This window comes from Haplochromis burtoni, unplaced genomic scaffold (genome assembly GCF_018398535.1).
Source record: "Haplochromis burtoni strain Fernald_Lab_line unplaced genomic scaffold, NCSU_Asbu1 Contig_182, whole genome shotgun sequence".
Taxonomy (NCBI): Eukaryota; Metazoa; Chordata; class Actinopteri; order Cichliformes; family Cichlidae; genus Haplochromis; species Haplochromis burtoni.
The window spans coordinates 203404-224465 of NW_024582543.1; the positions used below are offsets into that span (position 1 = coordinate 203404).

General features: G+C 39.6%; 2 protein-coding genes across 3 annotated transcripts in view; both read right to left on the bottom strand.

Moving 5' to 3' along the window:
• snx24 (sorting nexin 24) overlaps nucleotides 1-13688 on the bottom strand; it is a 16784-nt gene extending 3096 nt beyond the window's left edge. Inside the window, exons 1-2 of one of the 2 annotated variants that reach the window (XM_005934599.3) lie at nucleotides 13475-13688; nucleotides 11394-11477 (exon numbers count right to left, since the gene is read on the bottom strand). In XM_005934599.3, coding sequence (XP_005934661.1) covers nucleotides 11394-11477; nucleotides 13475-13543 — 153 coding nt within the window. In that variant the 5' untranslated portion in view covers nucleotides 13544-13688. Of the gene's footprint in view, nucleotides 1-7411; nucleotides 8006-11393; nucleotides 11478-13474 lie in introns of those variants that run through there. The other variant, XM_042225771.1, reaches the window with a different exon arrangement.
• Nucleotides 13689-16097: 2409 nt separating this feature from the next.
• Nucleotides 16098-21062, bottom strand: part of loxa (lysyl oxidase a) — a 7144-nt gene continuing 2179 nt past the window's right edge. Inside the window, exons 4-7 of the mRNA XM_005934601.3 lie at nucleotides 19725-19881; nucleotides 16533-16628; nucleotides 16313-16428; nucleotides 16098-16195 (exon numbers count right to left, since the gene is read on the bottom strand). Of these exons, the coding sequence (XP_005934663.1) occupies nucleotides 16189-16195; nucleotides 16313-16428; nucleotides 16533-16628; nucleotides 19725-19881 (376 nt within the window). The 3' untranslated portion in view covers nucleotides 16098-16188. The remainder of the gene's footprint in view (nucleotides 16196-16312; nucleotides 16429-16532; nucleotides 16629-19724; nucleotides 19882-21062) is intronic.

Sequence of the window (21062 nt, forward strand, 5' to 3'; positions counted from 1 at the left end):
ATCTATCTATCTATCGATCGATCGATCGATCGATGTATATATATCTATATATCTATCTATCTATCTATATATATATATCTAGATATATCTATATCTAGATATAGATATAGATAGATATAGATATAGATATATCTATATCATATATCATATCTATATCTATATATCTATATCATCTATATATCTATAGATATATAGAGCAGGGCGATATGGCCAAAAATATTTATCACGATATATATTTGAAAATTTGCGATAACGATATAACTGACGATATAATTGATGCGAGACAAAATACAACTCCACAACATTACTAGCGCAAAAAGACAACCTTCCATTTATTTTCACTTAAACAAGAAGCTGGTTTTTATGTACATTAAAGCTTTATAAAAATGTAACAGTGCAAATGCAAATTCCTTGCTGAAAGTTTAACCAAAAGGCATTTCCAGTAGAAATGGGCTGACATATCCTGAGCATAACCATGTATAATATCCACTGAAGTTAAAAAGAGGTGCTTTGCAACATTAAACTGCAGTGTGCAGTACGTATTTTTCGACCATAAGGTGCACGGGATTATAAGGCACATTAAGCGAAACAAAGCAGTCAGATAAATCAAACTTTATTAAACTCATTCTTCTTGCTTCCTCCACTTCTGTACCATTGATTCATTAATGTTGAATTCTCTGGCAGCTGCTCTATTCCCATGTTGTTGCAGTATATTAATGACTAACCTCGTATTGTGGATGGATTATCTCAGTTGTTCTCCTGACTGAAGTTTGGTCCGTTTACAGCATCCTGCCATGCGATTGCATTTGTCTCTAACCATGAGGAACTTCACGTTAACTTTTATAAGTGGAAAAGGTTAGTGTTCTCCTCCAGCTTCACTGTTTATGTTATGCTAACATAGCTGTGTCGCTAGCGATCACGTAGCACATCATTATATACCAGCTAGCCCAACTTCAGTAACCCTACAAACGTCACTGCTGTTTAGTTTCCTGTCTTCATTTATGTTGGAAGTGATAGCAGAGCTGTACGTTTGATTTTTTTCAGAAATCTCTCAGTCAGAACATGCAATATCATGCTTAGGTAACTAGCGAAACTAGCGAGCTAACTTCCGCTAGCTTCCTGCTAACTTCTAACTCCGTTAAATGTAATAACTTTTGTTTTCATGGATGCCTGGAAGTTAAACTTATAGTTACACCTGGTAAAGCAGCAATGCTGATCGTTTTATTAAAGATGAAAGAATTTAGACAGTTTTTAACTCTCAGTGATGCTGCAGTGTTGTTTGACCTGAAGCATACGGAGTTTAGGACCCAGATTACTCCCAGATTTAAGAGCATCTTAGTCCGACAAATACGACAATAACGACGGCCGCTTGCATGTTCTGCAAAAAAATGTGCTTTGTCGTGTATCTGACGGACAAACACCAAACCAGTTCCACATCACTGAAGTTGCACCATTTTTACAAACCAATTCTGGTTCATCTGTTTCACTCACACCAATGTGGCGAGCTCAGACAACGAGGAGACGGAGGTGTCGTTTGGTCTTGCTTCCCGTGAGCTAGCCAGGGAGCACAGCCGTTTATTGACATCTGCAGAAGAACACTGCCGCTAGCTAACTGCTCAGCGCGGCAACCGCACAACAACAACAACAACACACAGGGCGCCCTCTGACCCCGGAAGGACACACCGTCGCAGCGAGAGGGCGTCACCCGTCACTATGGCAACATAAACAAAACATAACTGTACAAACAGAACCCCGAACAGCCCTGACCCGCTACATAGCCCCCACCTAAGGGGTCAGTCGTCCCCGACGACCCCATTCCCCACACAAAGTCCTGCAAATGTCCAGGTGCCTTCTTTTGGCGCACCGGCCGGTCACGACCGGCGGGGGAAAAGTCACTCGGGTCAGAACATGGGGTGCCACCATCATCCCACTTCTGACACCAATGTGGCGAGCTCAGACAACGAGGAGACGGAGGTGTCGTTTGGTCTTGCTTCCCGTGAGCTAGCCAGGGAGCACAGCCGTTTATTGACATCTGCAGAAGAACACTGCCGCTAGCTAACTGCTCAGCGCGGCAACCGCACAGCAACAACAACAACACACAGGGCGCCCTCTGACCCCGGAAGGACACACCGTCGCAGCGAGAGGGCGTCACCCGTCACTATGGCAACATAAACAAAACATAACTGTACAAACAGAACCCCGAACAGCCCTGACCCGCTACAATATGCTGCTGAGAATATAGCCCAGAAGAAGCGTATAGTATAGCTTTTATTTTGGAAAGAGCCATTTCTCTGTAATAAACTCTCTTTTCCAAAGATGAGTGATTCCTCAATCAGATACAGGGCTCGCAAAATCGCTAGCCCGACGTCCCGGGGCTAGCGATTTTTCCAGTCGGGCTACCAAAATCTATCTCTGCCCTGCCCGTCGGGCTATTGTAGGAAGGAAAAATATATGTCAATGCTTTTGCATTCTTTCGGAAATGTAGCTGGGTAATTATGTCATTGGCATCGGTGAGCCACTGTCAATATGTGACATATTGAAATCGCGTTTGAATTTGCGCTTGTTTTTTGCTTTCACTTTGCAATGCGCGAACTGTGTATAGAGAGCGACAGCACTGATCTGTGAGTGATGATAATTTGCGCACCAATTCCTCTGACATCGTCTTATCAATCGTTAGCTTACTATGCAAACATGACAAGTGAAATCTCCGCAAGCTTAAACATGTGAGAGGTTGATCGCGCAGAGAATCGCTGACCGTTATGTGTGTGTGTGTGTAAAAGCAGCAGGATATATATTTTAGTTCTGCTGAGCCAAATAAGACAGGTCAGGGTGAAGAAGTGACAGCCAAAGAAAAGCTTACCACAAAACGGAAAAGTTATGACAAATCAGACTATAAGGCAAAAAGAAAGTGCAGCTTTATGGTTTCATGGACAAAAGAATTTCTGTGGCTGCAATATGACGAGCTATATAACCGGGGCTGCACATAAGTGGTCCGCAGGTGCGCATTCGCTGTCAAAAAAAAAAAAAAAAACGCGCACAAGATATGAAGTTGCAACGCGTGTTTGCATACATAAGATTTTCTGGAGGAGGACAGACATTTGTTTAAAACTCTTAAAGATGTCGAAGAAGCTCCTTTAAGCAATTACTTTGGTGTTCCTCCACCTCCAAAAAATGTCAGAAGGAGTCCGAACCACAAAAGAAGCGCGTATTCTCGGAAAAGTGGTTGCAGGAGGTGAGCTGGCTTCAAACAAATGATGAACGCACAGAGATGTGGTGCGGAATGTGCCGTGAAAATCCCACTCTAGCGGACAAAAACAGTGCTTTTTATATGGACGCAAACGCGCGTTGCAACTTCTTATCTGGTGCGCGTCTTTTATTTTGACAGCGAATGCGCACATGCGGACCACTTATGTGCACCCGTGTAAATAACATAATGTTCTGCCGGGTGTGTTGTTGGTTTTCTCTCGATTTCTGAGTCGACAAGCGCCTTTGTTACTGGGACCAGTCATTTTAAGAAAGGCCCCCATTAGAACCCATGAGAAATGCAAGAAATGCATTATTGCTCAGTCTGCAATATCTTTCCCAGAACAAACACCAATTGCAAATAACATACTAAAAATAAACCTGAAAAATCTGTTTAGAACAGCGTACTATGTTGCAAAGAGTGAACTACCACTGGCAAAATTTAGCAGTCTTTGCAAACTTCAAAAAGCAAATGGCCTCGATCTTGGTTCCACTTGTCTCTTACCCGTGACTTCAGTGGAAATTTCAAATTCAGGATCTGACACAGACTGATTCATGTCCTACACAGTTCTTACAAGTTCATAGAAATTTCTGTTCAATTAGAACCAAGTATTTGAGTTGATGATTGTAATTTTTATACAATGTTGTAATTTGTTTTTCAACAATTTTTTGATTAATGTTTTGTTTCCTTTACAATATTATACTTTAATGTATAATATTGTAAAGGAAACAAAACAGGAAACAAAACATCAATCAAAAAATTGCTCTCTTTTTTATTCGGGCTACTTACATTTATTTTGGGCTACCAAAAACTGAAGAGTCCCTGCCCGAAGGGCTACCAGGGATTTTGAAATTTTGAGAGCCCTGAGATATATTTATTTTTTTAATTACTTTTGTTTCAGCAACATTAAATTTAAAAACTGTACTTTTGAGTTAAAATATATATTTATAATTTTAATAAATGACAAATTAAAAAGGCATGAACATTTTTTTTGTATCGAAAAAATATCGAACCGTGACACCAAAGTATCGAACCGAACCGTGAATTTTGTGTATCGTTGCACCCCATTATTATAAAAATTAGATTTATATATATATATATAATATATACATACTATATAATATATATATATATATATATATAATATTATGATATATATATATATATATATTACACACACCACCAGATTAGAGATGGCACGATACCACTTTTTTATGTCCGATACCGATATCATAAATTTGGATATCTGCCGATACCGATATGAATCCGATATAGTGTTTTTTAATCAATAAAACTGTTTTTTAATATCTTGCTGCATTTTGTATAAGTTCATACTCAAGTTTAAATAAACAACAACACTAAAGCTATTCTGTTATACCTGTATGTAAAAAATACACTGCACCCAAAATATTTCATAGTTCAGCAATACTGATCAATCTAATAAACTTAAACCTACTCCATCCTCCCTATTCTGGTATTTTAAAGAGTACTTAGCAGAAATATTAAGCAACCTAACTAATAGGGTTGCAAACTCCCAGCAAAAAAAAAAGAAAAAAAAATAGGGAACCACCCCCCAACCTCCACCTCATGATGCTTAATCGACGTAATCAACTTTAATTTGATGCAGTGTGGAAAAAATGCACAGAAATAAATTATTTTTCAAGAATAATTAAATAGATTCAACATCTTTCTTCAACAGAACTGCAGACTGCACAGATGGTATCTTCCCAAAGGAAAAAGTAGCTTATAGGGTATATTAGACTTAACAGTTACTATATACAGTAATGGACTTCTATATATTTTACATCAGATTAAAACTTTGGGTGTAAGATTCAGATAATTATTTATTAAAAGCTAGACATTTTAAATGAGAATAAGAAAGAAAAGTATGTCTTTGTGCCCCCTTTTCCCTGTTAATGCCCTATCGGCCCCCCTGGCTAAACTTTGCTAGATCCGCCCCTGCACAGTTACCAGCCGTCAGCTACGTAGAAAAAGATCCTGGTGTAGAAAGTAATATTAAATAAATTCTAACAACAGCTTATCAAGCTTAAACGTGCTGCTGTTGTTCAGCCGCTGGTTTCCTCTTTCTGGTGCAAAGTGGGCCAAAAACAAAAAGAGAGACGGACTCGCGACAGAAAAGCGATCAGCTGATCATTAATCAGTTTCACTGATTGAAGTAGCAGCGAGAGAGAGAGGCAGTCGCTCCATATATCGGTTGTTAAGCTTAACGTGGGAATGCTTTACAAACATTCAGAGATGAACTTACACACTTGCTTTACTTCTCTCTGGGATAACTTCCTCGGAGATGAAATGCTGGTTTGGTAGCGAGGCTACAAATACACACAGCCGCTCTATCACGTGAGCACACTGCTCCACGTGCTACGGTTATGAGCCGAGTTACGCCGTGTCGCAAGTTTTGTGAGGTGCTTTTTTGATATTTAATGGATCGGATTACATTTTTTATTTCTCTCCGATATCCGATCCAGTAATTTACGTCAGTATCGGACCGATACCGATACGTAATATCGGATCGGTCCATCTCTAATATATATATGGATTTTTTTAGTTGCTGTTTTTGTAACGTTATAAAAAAATGAAAGGTGGTAGATTGGCCAGATGCTGGCACATGTGTACAAATAACTCTGGTGTTTGGTGGCTGCTATGGCAGAGCTTCCACAGAGGCCAGCACGTGGATGAGAGAAAGTGGAGGCAGGAGGAGGAGAGACCCGTTTCTGACACAAGTCCCGTCTCTCTTGTTTGTTTATCGCCCACTTTGCGCCAGAAAGAGGAAACCAGTATGTGCGCTAAACAACAGCAGCACGTTTAAGCTTGATCAGCTGTTGTTAGAATTTATTTAATATTAATTTCTAGTATCAGCTGATGTTTGCTGGAGCCACAGCTGTAAAGCTGCTGGTCATGATTCGGTTTGGATATGTGGTGAGAGGGAAACATGAAGATGAAACCAGGAGATGTCCTTACTGAATCATCAGAGCTGAACAGGTGATGGAGAAACAGGTTTACCTTTTAGGTGACATGAATGAGTTGAAGGGAAGTTATGAACTGTTTCTGAGAGACAAATAACACCAGGATCCTTTTTTACGTAGCTGACAGCTGGTAACTGTGCAGGGGCGGGTCTAGCAAAGTGTTGCCAGGGGGCCAGGTAGGGCATTAACAGGGAAAGGGGGGCACAAAGAAATACTTTTCTTTCTTATTCTCATTTAAAATGTCTAGCTTTTAATAAATAATTATCTGAATCTTACAACCAAAGTTTATCTGATGTAAAATGTATAGAAATCATACATATACCAACAAGACTGTACATCACTGTCACAACAGCGTTCGTTTTCATTCAAAGGTTTTATGGCTTTTCCTGTAATACCTGGTGGGCCAGTCTTTAGTCAAAATGCCCGGCCCGATTTTTTGTCCCAGTCCAGTCCTGCTGTCCTATGAATAATCTTTGTGTGTTTTCCTCCCTTAAGCATGGCTTCTTGTCAGCTGCCATTCCACTGAGACCATTCCTGATGAGGCTTCAGTGAACAGTAGATGGATCAGCTGAAGGCCCAGATGCATCTCTCACCTCCTGTGTCAGTTCTTTGCTATATTTTTTCATTATTTCTTAAGGACAACTTTGTCTGTGCAAGATAGTTTTTTTTAAGGCCTGACACTTATTAGTGTGTCCTTATCTATCCAGTTTCCTCAATCTCTTAAGGACACACTGCACCAGCACTCTCTGGTAATATATATGGCACGTTTTCAGCTAATAGCTCTTTGGGAATCACCAAGTTGGTGCAAAAATCTATCACATACCTGTCAAACTGTGGTATCATTGGCATTTTTTGTAGATTCAACTAAAGAATGTGTTTTTGGAGAATATGTTTTTGCAACCGGCTCCCAAAGAGCGCCTAAAGATTTAAAACTGGTTGCTTTGCTAAGTTGTCATGTGTAAACACAACACTAGTTCAGGCGGGTGTGTTCTTATGTTTGAGTAATTCATAAACCAGTGTTAAGTTAAATTAGAATATCATGGTTGATGTGTAAAATCTGTAGGTTTTTCACACATTAATGGCGGAAGTTAAACACTTGAACGCTTTAGTAAATTTTTAGCTCACAGGAAAGAATGATTGTGCGAAAAAAAAAAAAGAATCAGAACTGAAAGTTGAATCTCACCATTTTATGCAAAGCGTGGAATTCGCTGTAGCGTTTCTCAACAGCATGTTGTCTGCCGTTCATCAACACGTCAATTTTAAAGACCTGAAAGAAAAAAAGATAAGTCAGCTTAGTGACTCATTCAACTGAAAATTTCTCCGCTCTACCCATAAACTCAGCAGTGACAGTAACGTCGATGTCAGCATTAATTCCACAACAAGAGGAAACATCTGGCTGTTGTGACAGAAAAAACAAATTGATCTGTCAGAGTTACTGTTAACATCCCCTTCCACTTCCCTTCCTTCAGTAAGAGATTCACAGCACGCACGCTGCCGTTCTGGACAGCATTTTGCAAAGGAGGAAATTCACAATAAATGACGGCAGCGCTGTGAACACACACACCGCGGAAAAGCCAACAAGTAATCATTATTAACAAATGCTGGAAGAATCCAAACAGGTGTTGAATCTTATTTAAAAATATATTTTAAATAAAATATATAATCATCTCATAAACCTGAACACAGTGTCCATACGTGAATACTGAGAAATAAATTCAGAAAACTTTCTTTTTATGGATATTACACAATATCTTGGAGGTCAGGAAGTCAAACTCAAAAGCACTGCTCTAAGGTCCTCATGACTTCCAGCAATAAAACATCATGCCATTAAAACGGAAAAAACCCTTAAAGATGCCACAAAACTGGGAACTGTTGCCTAATTGAACAGTGGTTCCCAATAAAGGGGGTAGGACTCCTTAGAGCAGGGGTGTCAAACACAAGGCACGCGTTTGACACGGCCCACAAAGACCCGCACGGCGGTGGAAAATGTAAAGGGGGGCATAGATTTTGTACTTTTAACTGTATTTTCATCGATTTTACAGCGTTTCCTGCTGATGAAGTCCACCACTGCCATTCATTCTACACCAAAGTAATAAATAAACAATAACAATTAAACCACAGAAAAGTTTTTTCTTACCATCTACTATAAAAATTTATATATATTTATATTTTCTTTTACAGTGGGTCCACAGCAGGGGAAAAAAATTTATTTTTTGGGCCACCAGAACACATTTGTTTATCTGCGCTGACAGATTTCTTACATTTTTTTTACAGCAGCATTTCTTTATTGTCTAGAAAAACTGAGATATATTGTTGAAACTGGTCTTCTTTTAGTATTAATTGGTATTAAATGCGCAGTCCAACTTCTTTACACTGACAGTGGTTTGGCCCACTTATGGTCAAGGTGGGCTGTAACAGTGGCAAAATGAGTTTGACGTGCTTAGATAAAATGTTGTAGTCACAAGATGAGTAAAAGACAGATATATCTTACTGATTCTGATGTTAGAAGACTGCAGTACAATTAGTTTGATGAGTAAATGACTGATTTTAAAAAGCTGAAACCAACCTTATGTGTTTGCAGTGACAGCAGCCTTTACTGGAAGTGATTTTAAACAATATTTTACAAAAGAAAACATTTAAGGGTGAAGCAGTGGTGCCTGGATTAAATCCTTACCTGTGTTTATTCCCAATCAAGGACTCCCTACACCCCCCCCCCCCCCCCCCCCCCCCCCCCCCCCCCCCCTCTATAGATCTCTCACAGTAATGGACTTCTATATATTTTACATCAGATTAAAACTTTGGGTGTAAGATTCAGATAATTATTTATTAAAAGCTAGACATTTTAAATGAGAATAAGAAAGAAAAGTATTTCTCTGTGCCCCCCCTTTCCCTGTTAATGCCCCACCTGGCCCCCTGGCAAAGCTTTGCTACACCGGCCCCTGCACAGTTACCAGCCGTCAGCTACGTAAAAAGCTGCGTAAAAAAGGATCCTGGTGTAGAAAGTAATATTAAATAAATTCTAACAATAGCTTATCAAGCTTAAACATGCTGCTGTTGTTCAGCTGCTGGTTTCCTCTTTCTGGCGTGAAGTGGGCAATAAACAAAGAAGAGAGACGGACTCGCGACAGAAAAGCTGATCAGCTGATCATTAATCAGTTTCACGATTGAAGTAGCAGCAGGAGAGAGAGAGAGGCAGTCGCTCCATATGTCTGTTGTTAAGCTTAATGTGGGAATGCTTTACAAACATTCAGAGATAAACTTACACACTTGCTTTACTTCTCTCTGGGATAACTTCCTCGGAGATGAAATGCTGGTTTGGTAGCGAGGCTACAAATACACACAGCCGCTCTATCACGTGAGCACACTGCTCCGACGTGCTGCGGTTATGAGCTGAGTTACGCCGTGTCACAAGTTTTGTGAGGTGCTTTTTTGATATTTAATGGATCATTACATTTTTTATTTCTCTCCGATATGCGATACAGTAATTTACGTCAGTATCAGACTGATACCGATACGTAATATCGGATCGGTTCATCTCTAATATATATATGGATTTTTTTAGTTGCTGTTTTTGTAACGTTATAAAAAAATGAAAGGTGGTAGATTGGCCAGATGCTGGCACATGTGTACAAATAACTCTGGTGTTTGGTGGCTGCTATGGCAGAGCTTCCACAGAGGCCAGCACGTGGATGAGAGAAAGTGGAGGCAGGAGGAGGAGAGACCCGTTTCTGACACAAGTCCCGTCTCTCTTGTTTGTTTATCGCCCACTTTGCGCCAGAAAGAGGAAACCAGTATGTCGCGCTAAACAACAGCAGCACGTTTAAGCTTGATAGCTGTTGTTAGAATTTATTTAATATTAATTTCTAGTATCAGCTGATGTTTGCTGGAGCCACAGCTGTAAAGCTGCTGGTCATGATTCGGTTTGGATATGTGGTGAGAGGGAAACATGAAGATGAAACCAGGAGATGTTCTTACTGAATCATCAGAGCTGAACAGGTGATGGAGAAACAGGTTTACCTTTTAGGTGACATGAATGAGTTGAAGGGAAGTTATGAACTGTTTCTGAGAGACAAATAACACCAGGATCCTTTTTTTACGTAGCTGACAGCTGGTAACTGTGCAGGGGCGGGTCTAGCAAAGTTTTGCCAGGGGGGCCAGGTAGGGCATTAACAGGGAAAGGGGGGCACAAAGAAATACTTTTCTTTCTTATTCTCATTTAAAATGTCTGCTTTTATAAATAATTATCTGAATCTTACAACCAAAGTTTTTATCTGATGTAAAATGTATAGAAATCATACATATACCAACAAGACTGTACATCACTGTCACAACAGCGTTCGTTTTCATTCAAAGGTTTTATGGCTTTTCCTGTAATACCTGGTGGGCCAGTCTTTAGTCAAAATGCCCGGCCCGATTTTTTGTCCCAGTCCAGTCCTGCTGTCCTATGAATAATCTTTGTGTGTTTTCCTCCCTTAAGCATGGCTTCTTGTCAGCTGCCATTCCACTGAGACCATTCCTGATGAGGCTTCAGTGAACAGTAGATGGATCAGCTGAAGGCCCAGATGCATCTCTCACCTCCTGTGTCAGTTCTTTGCTATATTTTTTCATTATTTCTTAAGGACAACTTTGTCTGTGCAAGATAGTTTTTTTTAAGGCCTGACACTTATTAGTGTGTCCTTATCTATCCAGTTTCCTCAATCTCTTAAGGACACACTGCACCAGCACTCTCTGGTAATATATATGGCACGTTTTCAGCTAATAGCTCTTTGGGAATCACCAAGTTGGTGCAAAAATCTATCACATACCTGTCAAACTGTGGTATCATTGGCATTTTTTGTAGATTCAACTAAAGAATGTGTTTTTGGAGAATATGTTTTTGCAACCGGCTCCCAAAGAGCGCCTAAAGATTTAAAACTGGTTGCTTTGCTAAGTTGTCATGTGTAAACACAACACTAGTTCAGGCGGGTGTGTTCTTATGTTTGAGTAATTCATAAACCAGTGTTAAGTTAAATTAGAATATCATGGTTGATGTGTAAAATCTGTAGGTTTTTCACACATTAATGGCGGAAGTTAAACACTTGAACGCTTTAGTAAATTTTTAGCTCACAGGAAAGAATGATTGTGCGAAAAAAAAAAAAGAATCAGAACTGAAAGTTGAATCTCACCATTTTATGCAAAGCGTGGAATTCGCTGTAGCGTTTCTCAACAGCATGTTGTCTGCCGTTCATCAACACGTCAATTTTAAAGACCTGAAAGAAAAAAAGATAAGTCAGCTTAGTGACTCATTCAACTGAAAATTTCTCCGCTCTACCCATAAACTCAGCAGTGACAGTAACGTCGATGTCAGCATTAATTCCACAACAAGAGGAAACATCTGGCTGTTGTGACAGAAAAAACAAATTGATCTGTCAGAGTTACTGTTAACATCCCCTTCCACTTCCCTTCCTTCAGTAAGAGATTCACAGCACGCACGCTGCCGTTCTGGACAGCATTTTGCAAAGGAGGAAATTCACAATAAATGACGGCAGCGCTGTGAACACACACACCGCGGAAAAGCCAACAAGTAATCATTATTAACAAATGCTGGAAGAATCCAAACAGGTGTTGAATCTTATTTAAAAATATATTTTAAATAAAATATATAATCATCTCATAAACCTGAACACAGTGTCCATACGTGAATACTGAGAAATAAATTCAGAAAACTTTCTTTTTATGGATATTACACAATATCTTGGAGGTCAGGAAGTCAAACTCAAAAGCACTGCTCTAAGGTCCTCATGACTTCCAGCAATAAAACATCATGCCATTAAAACAGGGAAAAAAAGCCTTCCTCAAAATGATGCCACAAAACTGGGAACTGTTGCCTAATTGAACAGTGGTTCCCAATAAAGGGGGTAGGACTCCTTAGAGCAGGGGTGTCAAACACAAGGCACGCGTTTGACACGGCCCACAAAGACCCGCACGGCGGTGGAAAATGTAAAGGGGGGCATAGATTTTGTACTTTTAACTGTGTTTTCATCAATTTTACAGCGTTTCCTGCTGATGAAGTCCACCACTGCCATTCATTCTACACCAAAGTAATAAATAAACAATAACAATTAAACCACAGAAAAGTTTTTTCTTACCATCTACTATAAAAATTTATATATATTTATATTTTCTTTTACAGTGGGTCCACAGCAGGGGAAAAAAATTTATTTTTTGGGCCACCAGAACACATTTGTTTATCTGCGCTGACAGATTTCTTACATTTTTTTTTACAGCAGCATTTCTTTATTGTCTAGAAAAACTGAGATATATTGTTGAAACTGGTCTTCTTTTAGTATTAATTGGTATTAAATGCGCAGTCCAACTTCTTTACACTGACAGTGGTTTGGCCCACTTATGGTCAAGGTGGGCTGTAACAGTGACAAAATGAGTTTGACGTGCTTAGATAAAATGTTGTAGTCACAAGATGAGTAAAAGACAGATATCGTTAGCTTCATAGCATAAGTGCCTAAGTCATTTTTTGGTCAAATTGAGATTTTTGCCTAACTTTACTCCCCTACCACTGCTGCATCATCCTGTCCGTCTGAAACACAAAACACAAAAAAATGACTTAGGCACTTATGCTATGAAGCTAACGATATATATCTTACTGATTCTGATGTTAGAAGACTGCAGTACAATTAGTTTGATGAGTAAATGACTGATTTTAAAAAGCTGAAACCAACCTTATGTGTTTGCAGTGACAGCAGCCTTTACTGGAAGTGATTTTAAACAATATTTTACAAAAGAAAACATTTAAGGGTGAAGCAGTGGTGCCTGGATTAAATCCTTACCTGTGTTTATTCCCAATCAAGGACTCCCTACACTATATATCTTTAAACTGAGCATATCTCAGCTACTTATAACCTCATTAAAGTATTTATCTTCATCGTATTTATTCCTTACTCTAGATTATTATTGTTATTATTATTTATTTATTTATTTAGAGATGTCAAGATGTCAGCTGGGTGTGGAGGGCTGGTTTAAAACTCTGGAGCCTCTCTGATTAGACACAGATTCTAAAGTCGGAGTAACTTTTGCCTCTTTTCGTGCCTCATTTGCGCCATAAAGTGCGAATTCGGTGCTGATTTGAAGCGAGCAGAGTGCAGTTTATGATCTAACAGAGAGACACAGCGGCACAGTTGACATTAAATCTGATGACAGCGGCAGGACAGGCGACACACAGACACACAGGGTTTATTAGGGAGCAGCTCACCGTGTATCCTTTCTCCACCGAGCTGTTTTCTGAGCGAAAAGACGGGATCGACACTCGCACCGGATGCATCTTCACTCGAACTGAGGCGTGATTTTCAGGTAGGTGATGTTTGATCTTGATCCTCTGGCGCACACAAACACATTGACACACACACACACTCACTCACTCAGTGCTGGTGGATTACTCCAATTTGACTGATAAAAATCACAGAATTCAAATGTGACGAAAGACATCTCAGTGGTGCCCCCTGCTGGACCGGAGGGCACACCGTTGTAAGGATTATCTTGAAGAAAGCGCCACAAAGGACAGTTTAACCTTCAGGTGGCCCAGTGGGGTCATTTTTAATCGTGAATGTCTTTCCTTTTAATTATAAAAGAATTAATTAATTTATTAACTTCGACAGGCAGTGGCATTGTGTCAAATTGTGTATTTTTTAATGTCATGGGCTTCGGTTTTATTGTTTTTTCGATAATTTAGCATCTGTGGTGGCTGTGGAGACATAGAAGGCTGTCTGCTAGTTGGATGGTGGTTTGAGCCCTGGCTTCTTTAATCTACATGAGAAAGAATCGTTGGGCAAGATACTGAATTCTGAGTTGCCTCCGATCCATATATGTAAGTGTGTGAATGTTGGGTTAGAATATTTTCTTCTTCTTCTTTCAACTGCTCAGTTCATGGGTTGCCACAGCCCGTCATCTGCATTCATTTCACCCTATCTCTACCATCCTCTGCTGACACCCCAGTAATCTGCATGTCCTCCTTCACTACATGTGCGAATCTTTTCTGTGGTCTTCCTCTTTTCCAGCTCCAACCTCATCCTTTTCGAGACTTTGAAATGCTTGGAAGAACAGCAAAAACACAACTCTACTTTACAAGCCTCAGTTAGGATGTTAAGTGTTAAAGCTCACAATATTACAATTAGAAAAAGATTGAACAAGTATGGCTTGTTTGAAGGGTTGACATCATGGCTAAACCTTGCAAAGTTGCACCTGAACCTTGGGACTTCGGGAACAATGTCCTTTGGACAGATGACACCAAAGTGTAGATGTTTGGCAATAATGCACAACGCCATGCAGGAGGGAAAAAAAAAAACAGCATAACAGCACATAATACCTCATACAAACTGAAGCGTGGTAGAGGGGTGATGATTTTAGCTTGTTTTACAGCCGCAGGACCTGGGAACCTTGCAGACATTGAGTCGACCATGAACTCCGCTCTATACCAAAGGTTCAATGTGAAGCCATTTCTCTGACAGCTAAAGTTTGGCTGAAATTGGATCATGCAGCATGACAACGATCACAAGCACAGCAGCAAATCTACAACAGAATTGCTGAAAAAGAAAAGAATCAATGTGTCGTTTGAATGAGTGAATCAGTGCTGTGGTGGGACCTTAAGAGAGCTGAGTATAAAGGAATGCCTGCAAACCTCAATGAACTAGTAATAAATAATACTGAGTGATATTATCAGTGAAATACACAATACTTTTAACCAGTTCAAACATCTATGAAGACGTATTTCATTGTGTGTCATTGAATATGTACTTTTAAACCAGCCTTTAGTTATGGTGTTGACAACAGCGTCACCCAGGAAACGTTATAGCAAGTGCATGAAACTCATGAAAACATACATGCTCGTAGAAATGTATATACCATTGTGTAAAGAGTGACTTCACTGACATCAGGCACTAATACCAGTTATACGTGATGTGTAGCATGTGGAAAGTTTCCCTGGCACTGAAGGAAATTTGCCAACTCAGGAAACAACTTTGATGACATCACGGGGTTTTCAGTAGTGATATTGCAGATTGACATTACAAATTTATTATGCAAAGCCTGTGTTACAAACAGTCAAGAGTGTATTTGATGGGTGCTCATCACTCTAGGAAGGTAATAGAAATCTATCTTTCCAGTAATTTTCAATAAGAGGGACTAAATGTGAGGAAATGAGAGTCTCTGTTTTGCTGCAGTGGTTCTGTGCTGCTTTTCTCTGCTTTATATTAGCGTGACACATTAAAACAATCAGCTTTTTCTTTGCTATTTTCAGAAATTTTATCCAGTTTTAAAAAAAGAATCAGTGGCTTAATCAAAGACAATAACATATACATACATGTTGGAAACAAAGTCACCACGATCACAATAATCAGCCTAAAACTTCGATACAATATTACAGTTTTATTCAAGTAAGTTTCAACAAAAGCTCTTGCGTAAAGAGAGTTTCATCTGCTGCATATAAATATATTTTCCTTTAAACAACTGGGTTCAATATAACATTGTGATATACATGATTTATGCTGCGATTTTTCTCTTTTAGGCTCATGTTTTTCTGGATTTTATTTCTTCTAACAAGTGGCAGTAAAAGGCAAGCATACAGTACAATCCAACAGAAATGAGCTATGAAAAATCCCCCCCCCAAAAGAAAAGCAAAAAAACAAAGCTGAGGTTATATGATTTTCATTAAGGAGAAAAAACAAAGATTTCTTTTCCCACACAAGCAAAGAAAAATTCCACTTTATCTGCTGCTATAATAATCAGATGATTCCTACTTGTTCTTTCCTAAATTGGGAGTGATTACATTTTAAGGTGAATGCATGTCTTAAGAAAACAAAAAACCCTGTTTTTTTCTTTTATCTATGTTGCTTTATATGCTTTCATGTGCAGTCCTCTTCTTTGTCATTTACACAGTGTGTCCGCTGAGCTGCTGTGGATGACTGTCGTTCTTTAATATCTAAAAAAGTGAACACGTAAATAGTTTCTGTGTGAAAATCTGAATAAAAACAAATTAACCGATGGAGACAGTGAGAAATATTAGGACTAAAAGTGTCACCTCAGACATCGTACTTACGTTGACATGTGACAACCTGACACGTAGGCATAGTTGCCCGTGTAGCGAACATCACAGCGCACAATATTGTTGCTGTAGTCCGATTCTGGAACCTGGTAGTAAGGATTTACACTGATCTGTGGACAATATGGTTAAAGATCTGTTAGTAAAAGAAGAAATATTGATAAATGAAACTCTTTTAAAGGTGCTTTGGGAGGAAGTCGTGGTATTTCTAACAAACCTTCAGGACATAGTTGCCAGGTTTCACATCTGTGATGTCAATCCACTGGCAGTCGATGTCTGCGTTGTAGGTATCATAACATCCCGGGCTCAGGCCCTGCGCGTTGGACAGCATCCATATAAAACAAAGTATAAGCAAACTTTTACATGCAAAAAAACAAAACAGTATTTGATTTCAACCTGTTTTTCCCGTCATTATATAAAAAAGAACGTTTTTGGTTTAATCCTGGAGGTGATTTTGGATCCAATGTCAACAAGAAGAGAGACCAAAATACAAGTTAAAATTACGAAAAAAAAACTGATGGAAAATTAGTCAACGTGCTGAAAAACTGACCACAGACGGTCATGCAGGTGAATCATCAGGAGAGACAGGAAATCATTAAATCACCATAAGAACTGGCTCATGCAGAAAGGAAATTCTAAAGCTGTTCTCTCAAACGCAGGAGCCTCGGGAAAACAGCAGAGCTTGTTTATGAAGCCCAACTCTCCTTTTTAGACACTTAAGAAACCAAATCATACGTCAGATTCTTCAGAATCTAAATGAATCAGAGGTACTGAAGTCTGGGAGCTCACATACAGGGAGTGCAGAATTATTAGGCAAGTTGTATTTTTGAGGAATAATTTTATTATTGAACAACAACCATGTTCTCAATGAACCCAAAAAACTCATTAATATCAAAGCTGAATGTTTTTGGAAGTAGTTTTTAGTTTGTTTTTAGTTTTAGCTATTTTAGGGGGATATCTGTGTGTGCAGGTGACTATTACTGTGCATAATTATTAGGCAACTTAACAAAAAACAAATATATACCCATTTCAATTATTTATTTTTACCAGTGAAACCAATATAACATCTCCACATTCACAAATATACATTTCTGACATTCAAAAACAAAACAAAAACAAATCAGCGACCAATATAGCCACCTTTCTTTGCAAGGACACTCAAAAGCCTGCCATCCATGGATTCTGTCAGTGTTTTGATCTGTTCACCATCAACATTGCGTGCAGCAGCAACCACAGCCTCCCAGACACTGTTCAGAGAGGTGTACTGTTTTCCCTCCTTGTAAATCTCACATTTGATGATGGACCACAGGTTCTCAATGGGGTTCAGATCAGGTGAACAAGGTGGCCATGTCATTAGTTTTTCTTCTTTTATACCCTTTCTTGCCAGCCACGCTGTGGAGTACTTGGACGCGTGTGATGGAGCATTGTCCTGCATGAAAATCATGTTTTTCTTGAAGGATGCAGACTTCTTCCTGTACCACTGCTTGAAGAAGGTGTCTTCCAGAAACTGGCAGTAGGACTGGGAGTTGAGCTTGACTCCATCCTCAACCCGAAAAGGCCCCACAAGCTCATCTTTGATGATACCAGCCCAAACCAGTACTCCACCTCCACCTTGCTGGCGTCTGAGTCGGACTGGAGCTCTCTGCCCTTTACCAATCCAGCCACGGGCCCATCCATCTGGCCCATCAAGACTCACTCTCATTTCATCAGTCCATAAAACCTTAGAAAAACCAGTCTTGAGATATTTCTTGGCCCAGTCTTGACGTTTCAGCTTGTGTGTCTTGTTCAGTGGTGGTCGTCTTTCAGCCTTTCTTACCTTGGCCATGTCTCTGAGTATTGCACACCTTGTGCTTTTGGGCACTCCAGTGATGTTGCAGCTCTGAAATATGGCCAAACTGGTGGCAAGTGGCATCTTGGCAGCTGCACGCTTGACTTTTCTCAGTTCATGGGCAGTTATTTTGCGCCTTGGTTTTTCCACACGCTTCTTGCGACCCTGTTGACTATTTTGAATGAAACGCTTGATTGTTCGATGATCACGCTTCAGAAGCTTTGCAATTTTGAGACTGCTGCATCCCTCTGCAAGATATCTCACTATTTTTGACTTTTCTGAGCCTGTCAAGTCCTTCTTTTGACCCATTTTGCCAAAGGAAAGGACGTTGCCTAATAATTATGCACACCTGATATAGGGTGTTGATGTCATTAGACCACACCCCTTCTCATTACAGAGATGCACATCACCTAATATGCTTAATTGGTAGTAGGCTTTCGAGCCTATACAGCTTGGAGTAAGACAACATGCATGAAGAGGATGATGTGGACAAAATACTCATTTGCCTAATAATTCTGCACTCCCTGTATATGTCTCTTATAAATGCAATCTGCCAAGGACTTACAAAAAAACCTTTTCAAACTGAATTGTGCTGTACTGGGATACTTGAGTATAACAGATCTATTGTTAGTGTGATTTCCTATAAAAATGAAGCTCCCACCAAAAAAGTAATCCATGAAATTCAAGTCAAAAATAAAAACTATGGTTTCTACAGAGGTATATAGTAAGTGAGCTTGTAAAGCAGTAGCTAGTTGCAAAATTCAAACTTTTTCCAACTTTGTTCTAACAGGAGCTAACTGGATAAATTTAGTACACTGTGGCAAAAAGAGGCAGCCAAAACAAGTTGTTTACACAGTGAACTTGTTAGGAAACAGCTGTACATCTGGCAGATAAAGCATGAACGTTTGAGCTGTGTTTCTACTAAATGCTAACCAACGCTTTCTGAGCAGCTTAACCTGGATTCATCTTTAAAAGGCGGCAGCCGACGACTTCTCTGTCTACAGAACGATCTCTTTACAGAAGACAGCTAAACAGCTGATATGTGTGTTTGTATCCTGAGTGAACTCAGTGAGGAGTTTACGGACTCAGCCGCTAGTTTCAGATACACACACAGTTACACACTTCTCTAAAAGATGTTGCCACAGCAGATGGCAGCGCATCAGCGACCAGATGCACTTTCTCATGCAACCCCTAAGGGATTTGTGTCTATTAATGGTCTCAAATAGGGGATTTTTTACATGTTAGGCGAACATGTAAACCACTGCACATGAAAGTAGCTTCCCCTCACTCATCACACAGTTTTCAGAAAACTAAGAAGGCAACACCCAATACGCTCAAACTAAGGCTTCAGAATGAGGCTTCTTAAATCGTAATGTTGGTTGTCATGGTAGCTAGTACATATTTTACATGTAGTTTATGAACCTGAAAGACTCTGAAGTGCTTAAATGTGCTGATGGTCACCTTTCTCCTTCCTCTGTGGATGTATCACCACGTATAACACCTTTCACGTATTGTCATGTGACCCTTTTCAAAGTAAGGTACAACCTTTACAGTTACATTTACAGCACTTATCTCTGAGACCTGAGTATGTGAGGTGCAGGCATATCGCCTGTAGTATCCATAGTCACAGGAAGTGTCCTCCAAGCAGAAGCTGGCCTTGTGGCCTTCTGCCACTGACCGCTGAGTGGTGGCATCCAGCAGATCGTAGTGGCTGAACTCATCCATGCTGTGGTAGTGCCTGTGGATCAGCAGCACAGTGACAGCAACTGAAGAAACAAGTCATTAAACTCAGTGAACTTCGCATCAGTGTGAAGTTTTCAAAGGTTTTCATTCATGAGCCAATAAACGCAGACTAATGTGTCAAATACATTTGGATCAAAAGGCTTCAAGTCACAGTGACTAAAACTATATTTTATTCGTCATATAGACGGTTATAGGAATAAGCATCTGGTTTGCCTCCAGTATCAGGAAGAAAGAGTTCGTTCAATGAAACAAAAGCAATCTGGTTTTTAACATCAGCTGACTTTCAAAACACGGAAAAATATCTATAGAGTCTACATAAATGGTTTCCTGGCTCTCTGTCAAAAGTGCTCCATCTTGGGGAGTCGCTCAGAGAACCGCTTGCTTCACAGCATAACTATGGACTGAGGTAGTTTTTCTGGAAACACCAGTCACATTTCTGTAAGTTCAAACATGGGACAAAAATACTAGCAGGTTTTCTTTTGGGCATAATATCCTCGTCATACAGCTTTAATGACTTTGCAGATGTAAATGAATGAAATGTTTAATTAGGCTACTCTAGATTTAGATTGAAAAGACAGGCTCTTTGTGTCTTAATGTTGAGCTTGAAAAAACAGAAGATTTCCTCTTCAAATGCCTAAAGATACAGCTAAAACTTGTGTTGAGATGTTGTTCCAGATATCAAATCTCTGCAAAAATATAAAAACAGCCAAAAGTAACACAGCTGTGGTTCAACAGGGGGTGCCATACCACAACTGCAGACTGCAACAGACAACCAGTAATTCTGGTAGCATCTCCTGAAAAACACTTTTAATGTCCAAACACCGCCCCTGTTCTTTAAATCATAGTCTTGATAAACATCAGCCTGGAAGTAGAAGAAGAAATGTCGATGGAATGATGGATGGACTGAGACGTGACTTTCCAAAGCTTCTCACTTCACACTCAGGGCAGAATTCCCAGACTGAGTTTAGAGCTGGTTTTTGTTCATTTAAATGTCTTTTTAAAAGTCCCTCCTAAGTTCATGTATTTATATATTAATACACTCAGTATGTTTGATATTTCAGCTGCAGAGATATTTTAGCATGCAGAGTCAAGCTGAGATGTACTGTAAATGCATCCAAACACCCATTTTTTTCTGAGACTTTCATTAATATTTGAATATTTTCTGGATCAAACCCC